This window comes from Grampus griseus (assembly GCF_964374135.1).
Source record: "Grampus griseus genome assembly, chromosome: 11".
Classification (NCBI taxonomy): domain Eukaryota; kingdom Metazoa; phylum Chordata; class Mammalia; order Artiodactyla; family Delphinidae; genus Grampus; species Grampus griseus.
Window position 1 is genome coordinate 88,531,239 of NC_139005.1, and position 15,010 is coordinate 88,546,248.

General features: G+C 48.3%; 2 protein-coding genes across 2 annotated transcripts in view; one reads left to right on the top strand and one right to left on the bottom strand.

The window, feature by feature from the left end:
* The window catches only part of SYN3 (synapsin III), a gene marked incomplete at its 3' end in the record, with an annotated part of 453,972 nt that overhangs the window by 228,229 nt on the left and 210,733 nt on the right, over positions 1-15,010 (bottom strand). The gene's annotated exons all lie outside the window — the stretch shown is intronic.
* Positions 9,077-15,010, top strand: part of TIMP3 (TIMP metallopeptidase inhibitor 3) — a 57,042-nt gene continuing 51,108 nt past the window's right edge. The window contains exon 1 of the mRNA XM_082665657.1: positions 9,077-9,483. Coding sequence (XP_082521783.1) covers positions 9,363-9,483 — 121 coding nt within the window. The 5' untranslated portion in view covers positions 9,077-9,362. The remainder of the gene's footprint in view (positions 9,484-15,010) is intronic.

The following is a 15,010-nucleotide window of genomic DNA, read 5'->3' on the forward strand; positions in this document are numbered from 1 at the left end:
CCATTGGGAAGTTTTGAGAGATCATAAAATCTAAACCCCTGGTTTTACATTTAAAGAAAGGGGGTTTATTGATTTACTCATGGTCACTCAGCTATTGTGTGTGGCAGAACTGAGACAAAAACTTGGTATATTTCCTCAATCGTATGCTTAAAATTTCAGGAGGAAATGAAGCCATATTCAAAAGCTGTTAAAAAATACTGATCACTATTCCATCAGTTTGCCTCTAGATTCTGGGCCCTTTTCTGGTCATACAAATGTAATTTTCTGGTGGCATCTGTTCACATTCAGAGTAATGAAGGACCTAACCTTACCCCCAAATATTGCCTGCCCTATAATTTCTCCTGCCTTTTCTCCACTGCAAATCAGGTCAAACAAGAGATGATGCATTTCACTTGCCTGCTAATAAAAGCTCCCTCACTGGCCCTCCTTGTGGAGGTACCATGTCTCCTTCTGCTTGGTTGCATCATACAGTGATCAAGAGCTCTGAGTACTCAATGGGAACCCAAAAGATGAAGAGGAAGTCACCAGCACTTCATGAACCTATGGGTACAGTGACTTTGCGGTCTCCAGAAGGACTGCTGGTTTGGAAAGAGACCTCTAGGTCTGAATCACAGCTCTGCCACTCCTTCCTTGTAAGAAATTTAATTTTTGAGCCTCTGTTTTCTTGGCTGTAAAATGGGCATAAAATAATATCTCCTTTTTAGGGTTGTGAGGATTGGAGCAAACACTGTATTGAAAGTGCCTGTACATAGCAGGTACTCCACTAATGCAAGTTCCCTTTCCTTTCTCTTGTCTTAGAAATCTTTTCAGCTTATCATCCCAAGGTTGATGAATGTTACAGGACAGGAAAATAATTATTTATTAATTGATCTCATCTAATTCTAATCTAATACTAATCTAATTCTCATGGGCCCAGCACTGAATTAGAGGAGTCTGGAGTGATGGGAAGATGATGAGATACTAAGGGGTCTAATTTCTTGTCTCGCCTTTGCCAGTAATCCTGTGTGACCATAAAGAAGCCCACATCTCTGGACCTTTTCCTATATCAGTAAAATGAGGGGGTTGGATTTGATGACCCACAGTTCTCTCCCACCTCTGGCTCTCTATCTCACCATAATACGGGTTTCCAAATACCTCCCCATTTCCTGGTAGGGTGGCCCAACATCTCATGGCACACTTGACCCTCCTGTTATAGTTCACACCACTCACTATTGTTTTCACATCTTTCTCTCCCACTAGACTGGGAACTCCTTGAGGGTAGGTCTGTGCCTTGTTCACTGTTAGACCCTCAGTGCTTATTGTGTACTAGTGGACAACCAGTCAATGTCTAAGGAAATTGGAAGGAAGGAGGGCAGGAAGGAGGGAACCCTGTACTTTCTCTCCAGAGCTGATGAACACACTGTGACATGCAAGCTGTGATGCAAACAGAGACTGTCAGTGAAGCAATGGAAAGAAGGCTTTCTGTCTTCTGAACACTGAAGCTATAAATTCACACACCATGCACGCGCTTAGCCATCTGTGGTAGTAAATCAAGATACGGTAAGGGGAGAGTTCAAAACCCAAAACCCAAACTTGTTGACCTGAGGGTCATTATTGGAAGGTGACTGTAATCTAAAATATAGAAACCAAATGGATCATGATATTCCTGGCGCAGAAAAAGTCTGGGCAAAAGAAGGGAGGAGTGGCAAGTTTGGAGCAGAAAAATAGAAAGACCAAAGGGGTTAAAGTCGGCAATATGTGTCTGGTCTTGTCACTGACCAGGGAGAGGGACTCTTGCCAGCAGGTGTGGGCATTGTCGTGCCCTTGGCCAAGGACTCCCCTCAGCAAGAAGGGGAATTCCACAGTGTCTCAGCTGAAATAAACTTGTGACCTCATTCCCTGTGTTCAGACTCCATACACACCAAAGCAACTTTCTGATGAGAAAGTAGCTTCATACGAAGCTCTCTATGATTATCAGGAAAACTATGAGGGTCGTGTTGACATGACATGACATGACAATTAAATCTCTCATTGGAACCAAAGACAATGGAATTTGCTGGTCTCTTTTGAATCTTAGTGTCCCTGGGACTGATTAATTCTGGGAGCTGAATCTAGTTGACTTTCTGGACCCAAGAAGCTGGACTCCAGAAACTCTATTATGGTGAATTTGTGAAGCTTATACACTGACTGTCCCTCCCCCTATTTTCTCTGCCATTCATTGGTTAGTTTATTCTCTCAGTATTTGGTAAGTGCCTACGATATGCAGACGCTGAGCTAGAGACTGAAAACGCCCCTGTATTTGCTTGTTGTCTAAGGGAGAGAAAGACGTATTAACCACTAAGGGCAACAGAGTGTGGGAGGCACCGTGGAAATCTGGGGGATACTGTGTGGGTGGGAGGGGAGTGAGGAAGGAGAGACCTCGGGGGAGTCGTCAGCTCCGCTGAGGCAGAGAGAGGGTCAGGAAAACATCCATGAGCTGATTCAAGTTGAATCCGGAAAGATAAAGATCCTGACAGATGAGGGTCAGGGACATAAAGATGGAAGGTGGATTCCAGGCAAAAAGTGCAGTGTGAACAAGCCTCAGAGGCAGGAAACTGAGAGCCAGAACCTAAAAGGTTGGAAGATGGGAACGAGGGCATAGGTTGGAAGAGATAAGCAAGGACAGGACATGCTGTTGTGTGACTACAGCGGTAGCAATCCCACTGTATTCTGCTCGAATGGCCCCCCTCTGTGGGGCCCTGAGAAGAGCCAGATCACAGAGAGCCTTGTATGCTTTGCTTTGGAGTTTAAGACTGTTCAGAAAGCCATGGAGAACAAATGAATCATTTTTAAGCAAAGGACAGCATGATTTCAGACTTATATTTGAAAAACTTTACACCAGCAGCAGTGCAAAAGTTGAATTTGATAGAGAAAGACTCTGGGCAGAGTGAGCAATTATGTGACTATTGAAATAGTCGGGAAAGACTACCCGGGCCTGATCCAAGGCAGACATGGTGGGAACAGGGAGAAAGGGATGGTCAGAAGAGGTGTGTGGAGTGAGATTCTACTGGACTTGGTGAATGACGGTGCCAGTGGCGGGGATGGGTAACACCAGAGAGAGCTGAGAGGAAAAGACAATGAGTTTGGACCCTTAGGGACTGAGGAGGCCATGGGCCCTCCAGGTGAAACTGTCCAGGGGGAAGCTGGATCTAGACAAGAGCTCAGAGGGATACTGCTGCTTACAGTGTCCATTCTAGGGCACAGAGCAGAGTGGTAGGTGGATCCAGGGGAGAGGGTGGGATTAGCCAGGGAGAGTGTGGAGGCTAGGAGGGAAGGGAAGGGGAAGGAAGGAAAAGGAAAGGAAGGGAAGGGATGAGAAGGGAGCCAAGGACCGAAAATTTGGAAACACCTACATTTTAGTGGCAGGAAGAGCCTAAAGAGCCTGCCAAGAAGACTGAGAAGGTACCGTTGGAGGCAGAAAGCAAAAACCCAGAGAGACTGGAGTCTCAGCAGCCGAGTTTAGAGAAGGATGTGATCGACAGCATCACCTGCTCTCTGGGCATCCCCATTGCACAGGATAAGTCAATTTCAATTCCAGCAGGTTCAAGCGAAGAGAGCTCAAGCACCTTGGCAGAAGCAGGATTTGCAGCCCAGTCTGACAGCAGAGCAACCCTATGTCTGTCCACCCCATTCCCTCCAAAGCCACACAGCACCAGGCAGAGACGCTCATGTGTGTCTTCTGTGCAAAGCTGAGCATGCAACCTTCAAAGAAACCACAAAGGAGCTACTCATTTTTAAAGGAAAAAAAACACAACCTCCGTGGGCATAAGGAAGACAATAAGACAGGGTCGAGGAGGAGAAGTTCTGCCTCTACTGCATATTACCCTTCACAGAAATAATCGACCAACTGAGCACACAGTCACTTTAAAAAAAAAGAGCAAGTGCTGGAATATTAGCTCTGTTTCCCATCTCCCACCACCCCAGAAAGCGGGGCACAAAATGCCTCCACCATGCACATGTGTTTTCTGGCTTAAAATCTCTGGGAGTAGTTGTCTGTGGAAAGAAATGCGAAAACCCCAGGATTCAGGTGAATTCAGCCAGAGACTCACACTAAGGGGTCTTCACTCCCTGGCAGGGCTGGGGGAGAGCTGGGGCAAGAGACGCCCTGCAATTTTACTGCCATGAAATTGTCTCCAGATGGAAGAGAGGAAAGGTGTTTACTCCCTGCTGGTGCCAGACACAGAGAGAACCTGAAGTACCTACCACCTTAGGTCCATAATTCCCCAGTGCTGGGCAACAACCCTGCCGAGGGTCTGGCCAGGGCTCATGGTGATGGGTGGACCAGGGCTGTCTGTTGCTTGGAAAAGGCTATTTTGAATGTAATGACTTTCAGATGGACTGTGGGTTTGGGGAAAGCCACTGAGGCTGGGGTCTGGAAGAGAAGGGGCGGGAAAGAAAAGAGGTGTTTCCCTACACCGCAGCAGAAATGTCTCACATCTTGTCAGTACCTTCACTAGGTTTAATTTCCAGAGGCCAGCTCTGCCCTGGAAGGGTAGGACCGTGGCATCCTCTGTTGTGTTCCCAGATCTCCCCAATCCCCACAAACCTATGATTCACAAGTATGTAGCTTCCTGAGAACACAGCTCCCCTTGGGTTGACATGTGGCCAGCCTGGGGGTGGAGAAGCTGGGCAGCTGAGGACCCAGGCGGGATGCTGACTGAGAGCTTTGTGGCCACTGCAGATGGGAGGGGTTAGCTTCACCCACTCAAAGGCACCCACACCCCACTGACTAGCATGGAATTGTGCTTCTCCCACCTTCTCAGTGAGACTGGCTGAGGATGCAGGCTGAGGGAATGGGTGTTCTCTGGCTTACAGTGCCCCCTAGCACTGGCCAGAGGGATAGGGCTCTGTGAGCTCTCCAAGGAGCTACCACCTGCCTATCTGAATGCTGGAAAGGGGCCAGCGGGGCCGAATCAATTCCATTCATTCAACCGATACTTATTGACTTCTTTGTTACCAACACTCGATCTTTATTACTAACACTGTCTTCAAAGGGCTTACAATCCAGGAAGGTAAACAATCACTTTATAATCAGACAAGTGGTGTGAAAGAAAGAAGCACAGGATAACATGGAAGGGGGTTGACAAAGACTGGGGATGGGAATCGTAGAAGGCTTTCTGGAGGAGGTGACATTTAAGCTGTGGTCTTAAGGCAGTAGAGAAGTTCAATGAATTTTGGAAATAAGGTATGGAGATAACAAAAGGCATATTTCCTGACCTTTTAGTGCTTATGACCCAAGAGGCAAAAAGACAGATAAACAAGTAATTACAGTGGGGCTCTATCAGGGACAAGACCCTCAATCTCTCCTATGCCTTTGCCATCACAATCTTTGTTTTCAGCCTGAGTCTTGGAGGAGAGAGCAGAAAGCAGACTAGAAACTCATTGTTGATTGACAGATTGATGGACATGCTTCAGTCTTGGTCAGGTTTGATTTGTCTCAAACCTGTTTAAATGGCAAGATCTATCTTCCCTTCAGAGACATTCACCTTGCGCTTGAGACTTTTCCATGGATTCTGAGACTTTCCAGCCAGGGGGGATCTTGGAGATCACTGAGTTACATCTTTCATCCAACAAACAGGAAACCTGAGTCCAGACAGGTGAGGTGACTTGCCCACACACACAACTGCTCTGCAGCAACCTTTGGAACAAATCTCAGGTCTTCTGCTTTTTTTTTTCTTTCACCCCAGTCTCTTTTTGTCCCCCAGAAAGAAAATTTTCATGTGTCTCTTTGCAGCAATATGTTTGAAATGTTTTCACAAGGTATTAGATAATTTAGAAAGGGAAAAGTAAACACAAAAGAGATAAACCTCTGAGGAGTACAGAGCTGTATTCATTATGATTGGCTCAGAGGTGATTATTATCATAACAGAGAACGATTTAGTCAGTGCAGGCAGAATTCTCTACTTCTTAGGCACTGTGCAAAGGGACTCCGAAACTCATCTATAGATCTGAAATGCAGATTCAGGACTGCGAGTGGCTGCAGAAGAGTATAAACGTTAGGTCACGTGCTGCAGCTGGGGGGGACTGAGGCCCATGAGTGGGTGGGAGAGAGCCCAGGTAAGGAATCAGGCAGCCGCAGCAAAATCTTGGCTCTGCCACGAGCAAACCGTGAGACTCTGAGCAAATTCCTTCCCCTGGCTGAACCTTATTTTCCCCAACTATAAAATGAGGATGGGTAGTCTCTGAGGTCATTTTTCAGGACCTCTAATATAAGAGACTTCCATAGATTCTAGCATCCTGGAACTCGAAAGGAAGGGGGGTGGACAAGACAGATTTAGAAATTTCTTCAGTTCTTCTGGGGTTTATAAATCTATCATTGTCCTTAGCTGTCAAGAGAAAGTGGGGAGCCGATATCTTCATTCTTACCATTAGCCCCAGGCCCACTCCATCTAGCTTCTGAAGTGGCCTTGAAAAAGCAATTCTTACATATTATAGGTCCATGGACACCATGACATCCAGATTGATGGCTGTGAGGTCTGCTTGCTGGAGGGCCTGACCCCAGCGGTAAGGCTCCCCTCTACAAGGATTCACGAAGCTTGCTTTCTCTTTTCCTCAACGTGAGGACTGAGCTGACCTCACATGGATGGGCAAAGGAAGTCCCCTCAGGTTAGACATTAGGGAGAATTCCCCAACTGAAAGGGAAGCTGAACTCCAAAGACACTGGCCCAGCTTAGGATAGGGAGAGAGAGGAAATAAACCAAAGGCAATTTTATTACCTTTCAGCTTGGAGAACAATCTGTTTGCTCTCACACTTACATAATTAAGGAGCTGCCATAATCAAAAGCTTCAGATGTTTTCTATACAGAACCTGCTGCTTGAAGTGCAGCAAAAGTGATTTCTGATACTCATATTCTCGGCAAGCCTTCCCTTGGAAAAACTACTGGTAATTTGGACAAAACATTAAAGTGAGAAGAAAAGAGAGAAGAGAAGACCTCTACACATAAGATGCTTATCCAAAGTGGATTTGGTCTGGAAAGGCTTATAAAACCTTCCACATGACTGGCACCGTGCAGGGATAAACGAAACTCTAAAATCCGACCAAGTATGCCCTCATTCAACCTGGATCCTTGGAGTGGCATACAGAGCATCCACTGCTCAAGACTCAATGGGTTGCTGGCCACACCCATATCCATGTCTCCAGGGACCCAATTTTGCACTCTGAGGGCTAAAAAGCAGTGTGGCCAAATATCTCAGGCCCCCAAGTCTTTCTAGTGTGGTTGGGGAAATAGTACAACTAGATCCCACGAAACAAGGAGCAAAGTTCTAAAGTAAACACCGAGAGAAGGAAAGCTCTCTCTAGGTCGAGCTATCGTTAGTTAAGGTGGGAAGGGTCTTAAGAGTTGGGAAGGGGACAAGACAGAAAAATGTGGAAACTAGATTCCCTTCCTTATAGCTAAAATTTTTAAGAGGAAAAAAGGAGCTTAAAAAATGTTCTTGGAAATACCATTTCCAGTGAAATTTTCTGATTCTCCCATTCCAATGTCACTTCTCTGAGGTGTAAACAGAGGAGTTTCTGAGAAAGAGGTTGAACTTGCATTTCTGAGCAGTACTTCCTAGTCCTTATTTTGTTCCAAACTTCTAGCATTTCTATTGCCAAATCATTTAAGTCTCTTTCCAAATGGGATGAGTTGGGAGCGAAAGTGAGAGCGACCCAAGAATAGAACGATAGAAGGCTCCAGCTGCAAAAGGGCATTTGCACAGTTAAAGCAAACTGCTGCTAAAGTCCAAGAAAATAAAAGCCTCTCTTAAGGTGGGAATGAGTGAACTGAGTTCCTGGCTGGTTGCCAAGTAATGTCACTTTTCTGTGCCAGTTTCCTCATCTGGAAAGTGTGTATAATACTTGGTGTTTTTCCTATCTAAAAGGATTACTGTGAGATGTAATGAGGTGAGATATGGAAAATATAAGGCAGAATCAAGATGTTACTGAATAATAAGAATAGTAGTCACAGTATTAGTTATTAGCAGTTATCTACTATAGCTCATAGTCTCAGATCCTGGATAGTTCTCCAGGATCCGGTTTTACCCCAGTTTTGGATCAGTTCACCCTCAAGTTCCTTGCTGAAGGATGGAGACCTGTCTGCCCTAGGTGGAGTCACCATTTCCGCCCGCCCTTTCTACTTATTGTTTTTCAAATAGGCTCAGGGACTTCGCACTTGCTGTTCTCTCCTTCCAGACTGACACATGGCTGAGGCTTCTTGTTCACATCTCAGCCAGGATGTCACCTCCTCAGACAGACTTTTCCTTACTATCCCATAGACAGCAGCACCCTCCCCAGTCATTTCTAACCCATTACTCTGTTTTGTTTTCTTCATGGCACTATTACCTTAGAAAATCACCCTATGTACTCATGTATTTACTGATGTATTGCCTTCAAGTTCCAAGGGAGCAAAGAGTTTGTTTTGCTCATCCCAGCATCCAGAACAGTGTTCGTTGAATGACTTCACAAGTTACTCTGCCTGAGCCCAGGAAACAACTTTTTATTACAGCCAGCTCCAAAAGGCAGATGGCTTCCTCGTGGACAGGAAAGTCAGGGGAGGCGACAAGGGGTGGGAGTGTATGGGGGATGGTCATCAACCTGCTTCTTTCCCTTCTGATCCTGCTCTCTCCAGAGAAGGTAGAGAGTTAGCCTTTGCCTATCCTTTCCACCAGGCGCAGTCAAGGCCTCCGGGACAGGGCCACCTCTGACCTGCCAAGGGGTTGGTGGTAGTTGATTCCGGTTTGGGTCAGAGGCGTCCAGAGGGCGGGGTGGGCGTGTGGCTAGGGTGCAGGCGGGAAGGGCACGGGGGCGCCGCTCGGAGGGCCCCTCTGCCAGTGCGTCTCGGAGGCGCGTCCAGCCCACCCACTCGCGTGCCCACAGCTGCATTATTCCCTATAAGGATCTGAACGGTACGGGCGGCCCCGCCCCGTCGCCCCGCGCCCCCGGCCCCGCCCCTTTTTTGGAGGGCCGATGAGGTAATGCGGCTCTGCCATTGGTCCGAGACGGCGGGCCTCGCGCGCCCGAGAGGGGGTGCCCGGGGGACCCGCGCTATATCACTCGGCCGCCGGGCTACCGCGTAGAGCAGGCAGTGGGCGGACGCTCGGACAGCTTCTCCTCCTCCTGCTCCTCCGGCTCCTGCTCCAGCTCCCGCTGCTTCGCCCGGAGAGATTGCCCACCCGCCCAGTCGTGCGCCAGCGCCGAGGCAGCCTCGCCGCACCCCATCCCGTCCCGCTGGGCACTCGGAGGGCGGCGCGCCCGAAGCCAAAGTTGCCCCGCAAGGGAAGGCGGGTGAGCTCAGGCTGCGGCGACCCCGCCGGCGGCGCGCAAGGCAACTTTGGAGAGGCCAGCAGCGGCAGCGGCAGCGGCAATGACTCCCTGGCTCGGGCTCGTCGTGCTCCTGGGCAGCTGGAGTCTGGGGGAGTGGGGCGCCGAGGCGTGCACATGCTCGCCCAGCCACCCCCAGGACGCCTTCTGCAACTCTGACATCGGTAAGCGCTCCCGGTGTCCCCGCCAGAGCCCCCGCGGTGCCAGCTCGCGCGCTGCAGCCCGGACTTGGGCGCTGCTCCGGGTGGCATGGCGAGCCCCGCTCCTTTTCTCGGCCTGGGCTTGGGACGAGGTGGGGATACTCAGGTTCCTGGGGCAGGGGTTCCGGCATGACCGAGGGGGGAGATGCCCTGCAGAGAAACCCACAGAGGCTGCGTGAACCCCTTGCAGCCATGCTCTTTTAGGGCGTGAGGTCCTTACCGGTCCTTTTGACATCTGGAAATTTTCCCTTTTCACTCTCACAGGACAGGCTGAGGGAGAAAGGTGGGGAGAGTGTTTCTAAAACTTAGAATGCCAACTAAAGTGCTGGGATGATGAATAGTTAAAAAAAGAAAGAAAGAAAGTTGCCAGCCATGTGCAGGGAAAGTTGCAGGAGAGAGAAACTTGAAGTTTTCTGAGTTTTCACCATCTCCCCACTAAGTTCATTCTTTTCACTGAGACCTAACCCCGCCTCACACTCCCTAGGCAAGTGCTAACTGAGCTTCTTGGACTGCCAAGTTTGGGTGGATTTAAGGGGAAAAATGAGAAGAAAGCGGTGGGGTTGACCCTCCCCGGAGGAACTGTATTTGAGAGTGTTGATAGCAAGCAGGAGGTGGCGTGTGTGAGGGATCACTTATCACATAGCTGTGAGAATTCACAGGAAGGCTATTTCTTTTCCTTGAATGTGTGTGGGGAGGGGGAGACTGAGCAGTGGAAAACAGATTTGTCACCAAAAGAAAAAAGATGCCAAGGGTCACATCATGGTGACTATTCCAAATCGGACTTAGTGTCTTGATTAGAGACTCAGTAAGAAGTAGAACCGTATCAACGGCCTTGAGAGTGTGCCCTTGGGAGAACTTGTTTGGGAGTGTTCGGGACACTTGTGCATGGTTGGCTAGAGGTGGAGTAGCAGCTGGAAAACATCTCTCGTCTCCTTTCCAGCTCATAAGGCATGCAAGTCCAGTGGCCCTTGCTCTGTGTGTGTGTGTGTGTGTGTGTGTGTGTGTGTACACAGGCTGGGGGGTGCGGTAGGACACAGTCTAGCCACCCTCTGCCTGTGCAGATTCAGAGGTGAAGAATGGAGCGTGTGTGTTTTAAGGACAGTCATAAAGGGGAAAGAAATTTTCCACTGGGTCCTGGTGTGGGCCTCCACAAATGTGCTTGCAGGGGAGGAGGGCGGGGAGGCAGGGGCCTGGCGGAGAGAGGCGCCGCTGGTGGGCCTGGCGGGCCTAGGAGAAGCAAGGGAGGTAGCTGTGCTGAGCAGGTCAGTCCAGTCGGCAGGCACGGGCGTTTGTGTGGCCTGGGGTCACTCGTGTTAGTGGTTTCCTGGGGCCTGTGTTGTGCACCTTTCCCTCTCCCTGGGGAACCTGACTGGCCCCTGGGTTTGTGGATTGCCTGGAAGGATTCTCTGGGGCTGCCTGAGGGCTGGAAGCTTTTCTTTCTCCTCCTCTGACAGCCCTCACCCCGTGGGTGTCACTCCCGCCTGAGTAACGCTGGGAGCTGCTGGTGGTGGCAGCGGGCTCTGGTCTTGCTCAGGGAAGAGCACATAGTTGGGGCCCGGAGCCAGCTGGAGTCAGGGCGTCGTCCCCACTTGACAATGGCTTGGGTGTGTTCCCTTGGATTTTGGTGTGTGGGGAGAGGGAGACCTCATGCCTCCCCCTTGCTCTTGGCTTTTGGGTTTCCACCCTGGAAGTTTACCAGGGAAGAGAGGAAACAGGAGCAAGGGGACCGCTTCCAGGGGGGCCACTGCCTGACTCTGTTCACTGCTTAGGTTTCCTGCTGTGTGTCTGGACTAATACAGAAAGTTTCTTGTAATTTCTCTGGATTTATTTAAGAAATCCTCCCACATCCCCCTCCTCAGTAGACTGCCCAGAGAAAAGCAAAGTTACCAGGAAGTACCCAAAGACAAGAACATTATGGTAGCAAAAATAAAAAAGAAACAAAAAAACTTCGATACTGCTGGCACCGATCCAAAACTGTTGTGCCTCAGTTTGGTGCACTGCACTAGTGGCAGGGATGAGATAATGCTTTTAAAAATGGGAGGTGTGGATGTGGGCTGCCGGCTTGTTGACCTCTGCTGCCTTACAGTCCCCTGCTGGCGTCCAGTAGGTGGCTCCCAGTATTCCTAGCTCACAGCCCTTCTGGTTTCCAGTCTGTCTGGGTTGATGTCGGCCTGTTCTCTCCCTGAAGGAAATGTGTAGACGTTGCCATTCCCCTTGACCCCTACGACCCCACCAATCAATACTGTAGCCCATGAAAAATGCTTACGCCAGCCCACCAGCTTCCTCTTCCAGGACCTTCCTGGCTCTCTTCTCTTCGTGGCCGGGTGCCATGTTGCTGGGTGAAGGCCCTCTCTAAGGAATCCCCTATGGCCTTCCCTCTCCTTTCTCCTCATCCACAGGTGTCTCTTTTTGCCTTTCTCCCCCAAAGCCCTGGGGATTGGCATTGCCTTCTGGATGAGGAGGAGTTAAAAGGCGTTGCTATGGCAACTCCAGGCCTTGCACCCTAGCGAAGCGTTTAGAAGAATAAACTACATGCGGGCTTATAAAACATACTGTGACAGAAAGAAAAGGACTTGGCAGCAGCTACGATGTCTGCAGCCCCCTCCCCACCAGTCGTTGCCCCTGAAACTCTTGACAAAACCTTGACTCTGGAGGAGGGAAGGGGGGGAACTAGGAATGAAGAAGGCAGTCTTGGCCTGCTTTCTGCTCCACAGCTCTGTCCAGCTAAGGAAGGGGTGGGCAGTGCCAAGAGCCTTCTGAAAATTGGGGTGTGTGTGCCTGTGCCTGCGTGCGTGTGTCTGTGTGGTTTCTGCAGGGGGCGGGAGCAGTAGAGAGAGAGAACTTTGCTTCAGAATGCCAAGCTCTCCTTTGCACAGAAGCATGGGGCTGTGCGATAGAGTGCTGGGGGCCTGCCCCCTGAGCCTGAGCCTGTTGGGAATTCGAGAGTGAGGCTCAGCTTGGGGGCCCGCTGCCAGCTCTGGAGGATGGTCTCTGGATGTCTCCGAATTGTTTTGACAGGGACCAGTGCCAGCAGATTCTTTTGGTATCAGATCTGAGGTTGTGGTTTCAGCAAAGAAGCCATTTTCAAAGAAGCCTGATCTATTCTCTCTCACTCACAAACACGCAATTACACTTTACACTGGGCTTTGTGACTTAAGGAAAATAAAAAGGATCAGACTTCAGAGAGGAGCCAGTCACTTGGGGAGCGGACCCAGGCTGTCGACATCTTAGTAACTCTGGAAAGAGGAGAGCTGCTGTTTGTAGAAGGAGGGAAGGGACATCTCGCAGACTCCCACTAGGTTCAAGCACTTCCCAGATCCTGTGTCTTTCATCAACCCAGCATCTTCAAGAGTAGGTATTACACCTATTTTTTTCAAAGGAAAACACTGAGTCTGAGAGGGACTGTGCTTGCTCAAGGTCACCCAGTTACTGTATGGTAAGGCTAAAGCCATTCTTAGTTACGCCATTCTTCCAAAACTTTTCAACTTTCAATTACCCTTGATATTCTAAGGCAGACGACGCTTCCTAGGACCAGGATGAAATGGAGAGTTAACATTTGAAGAATGCCTTACTTATCTATTTGGGGAGTTTTCCTTAGAAATATGAAGACAGCCAAAATGGCCAGAGGTTTTAGTTAAACATCATCTTATGGGACTGAGAACTAATTACCATCGTCCTCATCATATTAGGGTATAAATACAGAAAATTAAAGGAAAATTTCTAATGTTCTTTGGCTATTAGAACTGGAAGAGACCCTCAAAACCACCAAGACAAAGTAAAAAAAAGACTCGATTTGTCTCACTGAGGCCCAGGAAAAAGCAAAGCTAATGGGGACAAGAGATCTTGGCCTTCAATACTCTTACCCTTCCCGGTGGGGATGAATGGGGGCCTCCCAGGGTGAGGTGCCCAGTCTATGCAGACTCCTAGTATGATGGGAGGAAAACCAGAGAGAGTCAGGAGACTGGGTGCTGGGCTGGCTGGAGAAGGTGCCCCTCCCACAGTTGTGTCCCTTTCACAGTCCCTGGATAGATAAGGCTAGAAAAGTGGCCACAAAAGTGGCTTGGGTGGAGGGACTTTTGTTTGTTTTGCAGGAACAGCAGGGACCATTCAGCTCCACTGCTGAATGGCACATTCCAAAAGGTTCATTAATTAAAAACAAAAACAACAACACAATTCTCCATTGCATTTAGCTTTTACCATTCCAGCCAGTATGGACAAGGAGGCCCTTTCTTCTAGCCTTTATCATAGTCAACTCCTGGGTGGCCTGGAGAGGCAGTGTGCGGTGGTAGAAAGGCTGTGGCATGGGCAGAGCTGGGCTTAAATCCTTCCTCTGGGGCTTGCTGGCTGTATGCACTTAAGCATGTTACTGGGCATCTTTAAGCTTTAGTCTCTTCATTTATAAAAGGGGAATAATAATCTGTACGTCCTCGGACCTTTAATTTTTATCCACATTTTAAAAATTACAAGGATAGTATGGATACATTCTATGACTATGTGTGTGTGTATCTGTGTGTACATTGATATCCACCCATCTATCCATCCACCCATCATCCATCCATCCATATCTATCTATCTATCATCTATCTAAAATCAGATAAGGGTGAATGAAGTCCTTTTTGATCACTTCCTCTAATTCTACTCACTTCCCTATGCATTTACATACATAGGTACTCATAGAAATTTTTTTTTTTTTTTTGCGGTACGCGGACCTCTCACTGTTGTGGCCTCTCCCGTTGTGGAGCACAGGCTCCGGATGCGCAGGCTCAGCGGCCATGGCTCACGGGCCCAGCCGCTCCGCGGCATGTGGGATCCTCCTGGACTGAGGCACGAACCCGTGTCCCCTGCAGCGGCAGGCGGACTCTCAACCACTGCGCCACCAGGGAAGCCCCTCATAGAAAATTTATAGTAGCTTTTTCCCTTGGAAACATGAGTGGTAGAACACTATAAATAGTGGAATACCAATATAGCATTCTACTGTTTTTCAATGAACAATGTGTTAGGTTGTTCTCAGTTAATATACATATAGATCTACTACATTTTTTTTAATGTATAGAATTCCATAGGGTTATACATTTTAAAAACTAATTATGGAGTGATTACTACGTGCCAGGCACCATTCTAAATAATTAACATGAATTAACTCATTTAATTCTCTCAAAAGTCATATGAGGCAGGTATGCTACTGTTGTCTCCATTTTACAGATGAGGAAATTGAGGCTTAGAAAAATTAGGTAACTTGTTCAAGGTTGCTGCAGAGCCTGTATTTAAACCCCTGCAGCCTGGCTCTAAAATATAATCAACTACTATACTATATATTACATTACATTATGTATCATATTATATATTGTTATATACTATTTTATTACTATAATAATATAATAGCCCTATAGGTATAGGTATATATTTATTTAGCCATTCCCCTACTGGTAGATATTTAGGTTTCTAACAGCTTTTCATCCTCACAAAGAGCACTACAGCAAGTAGTCATCGT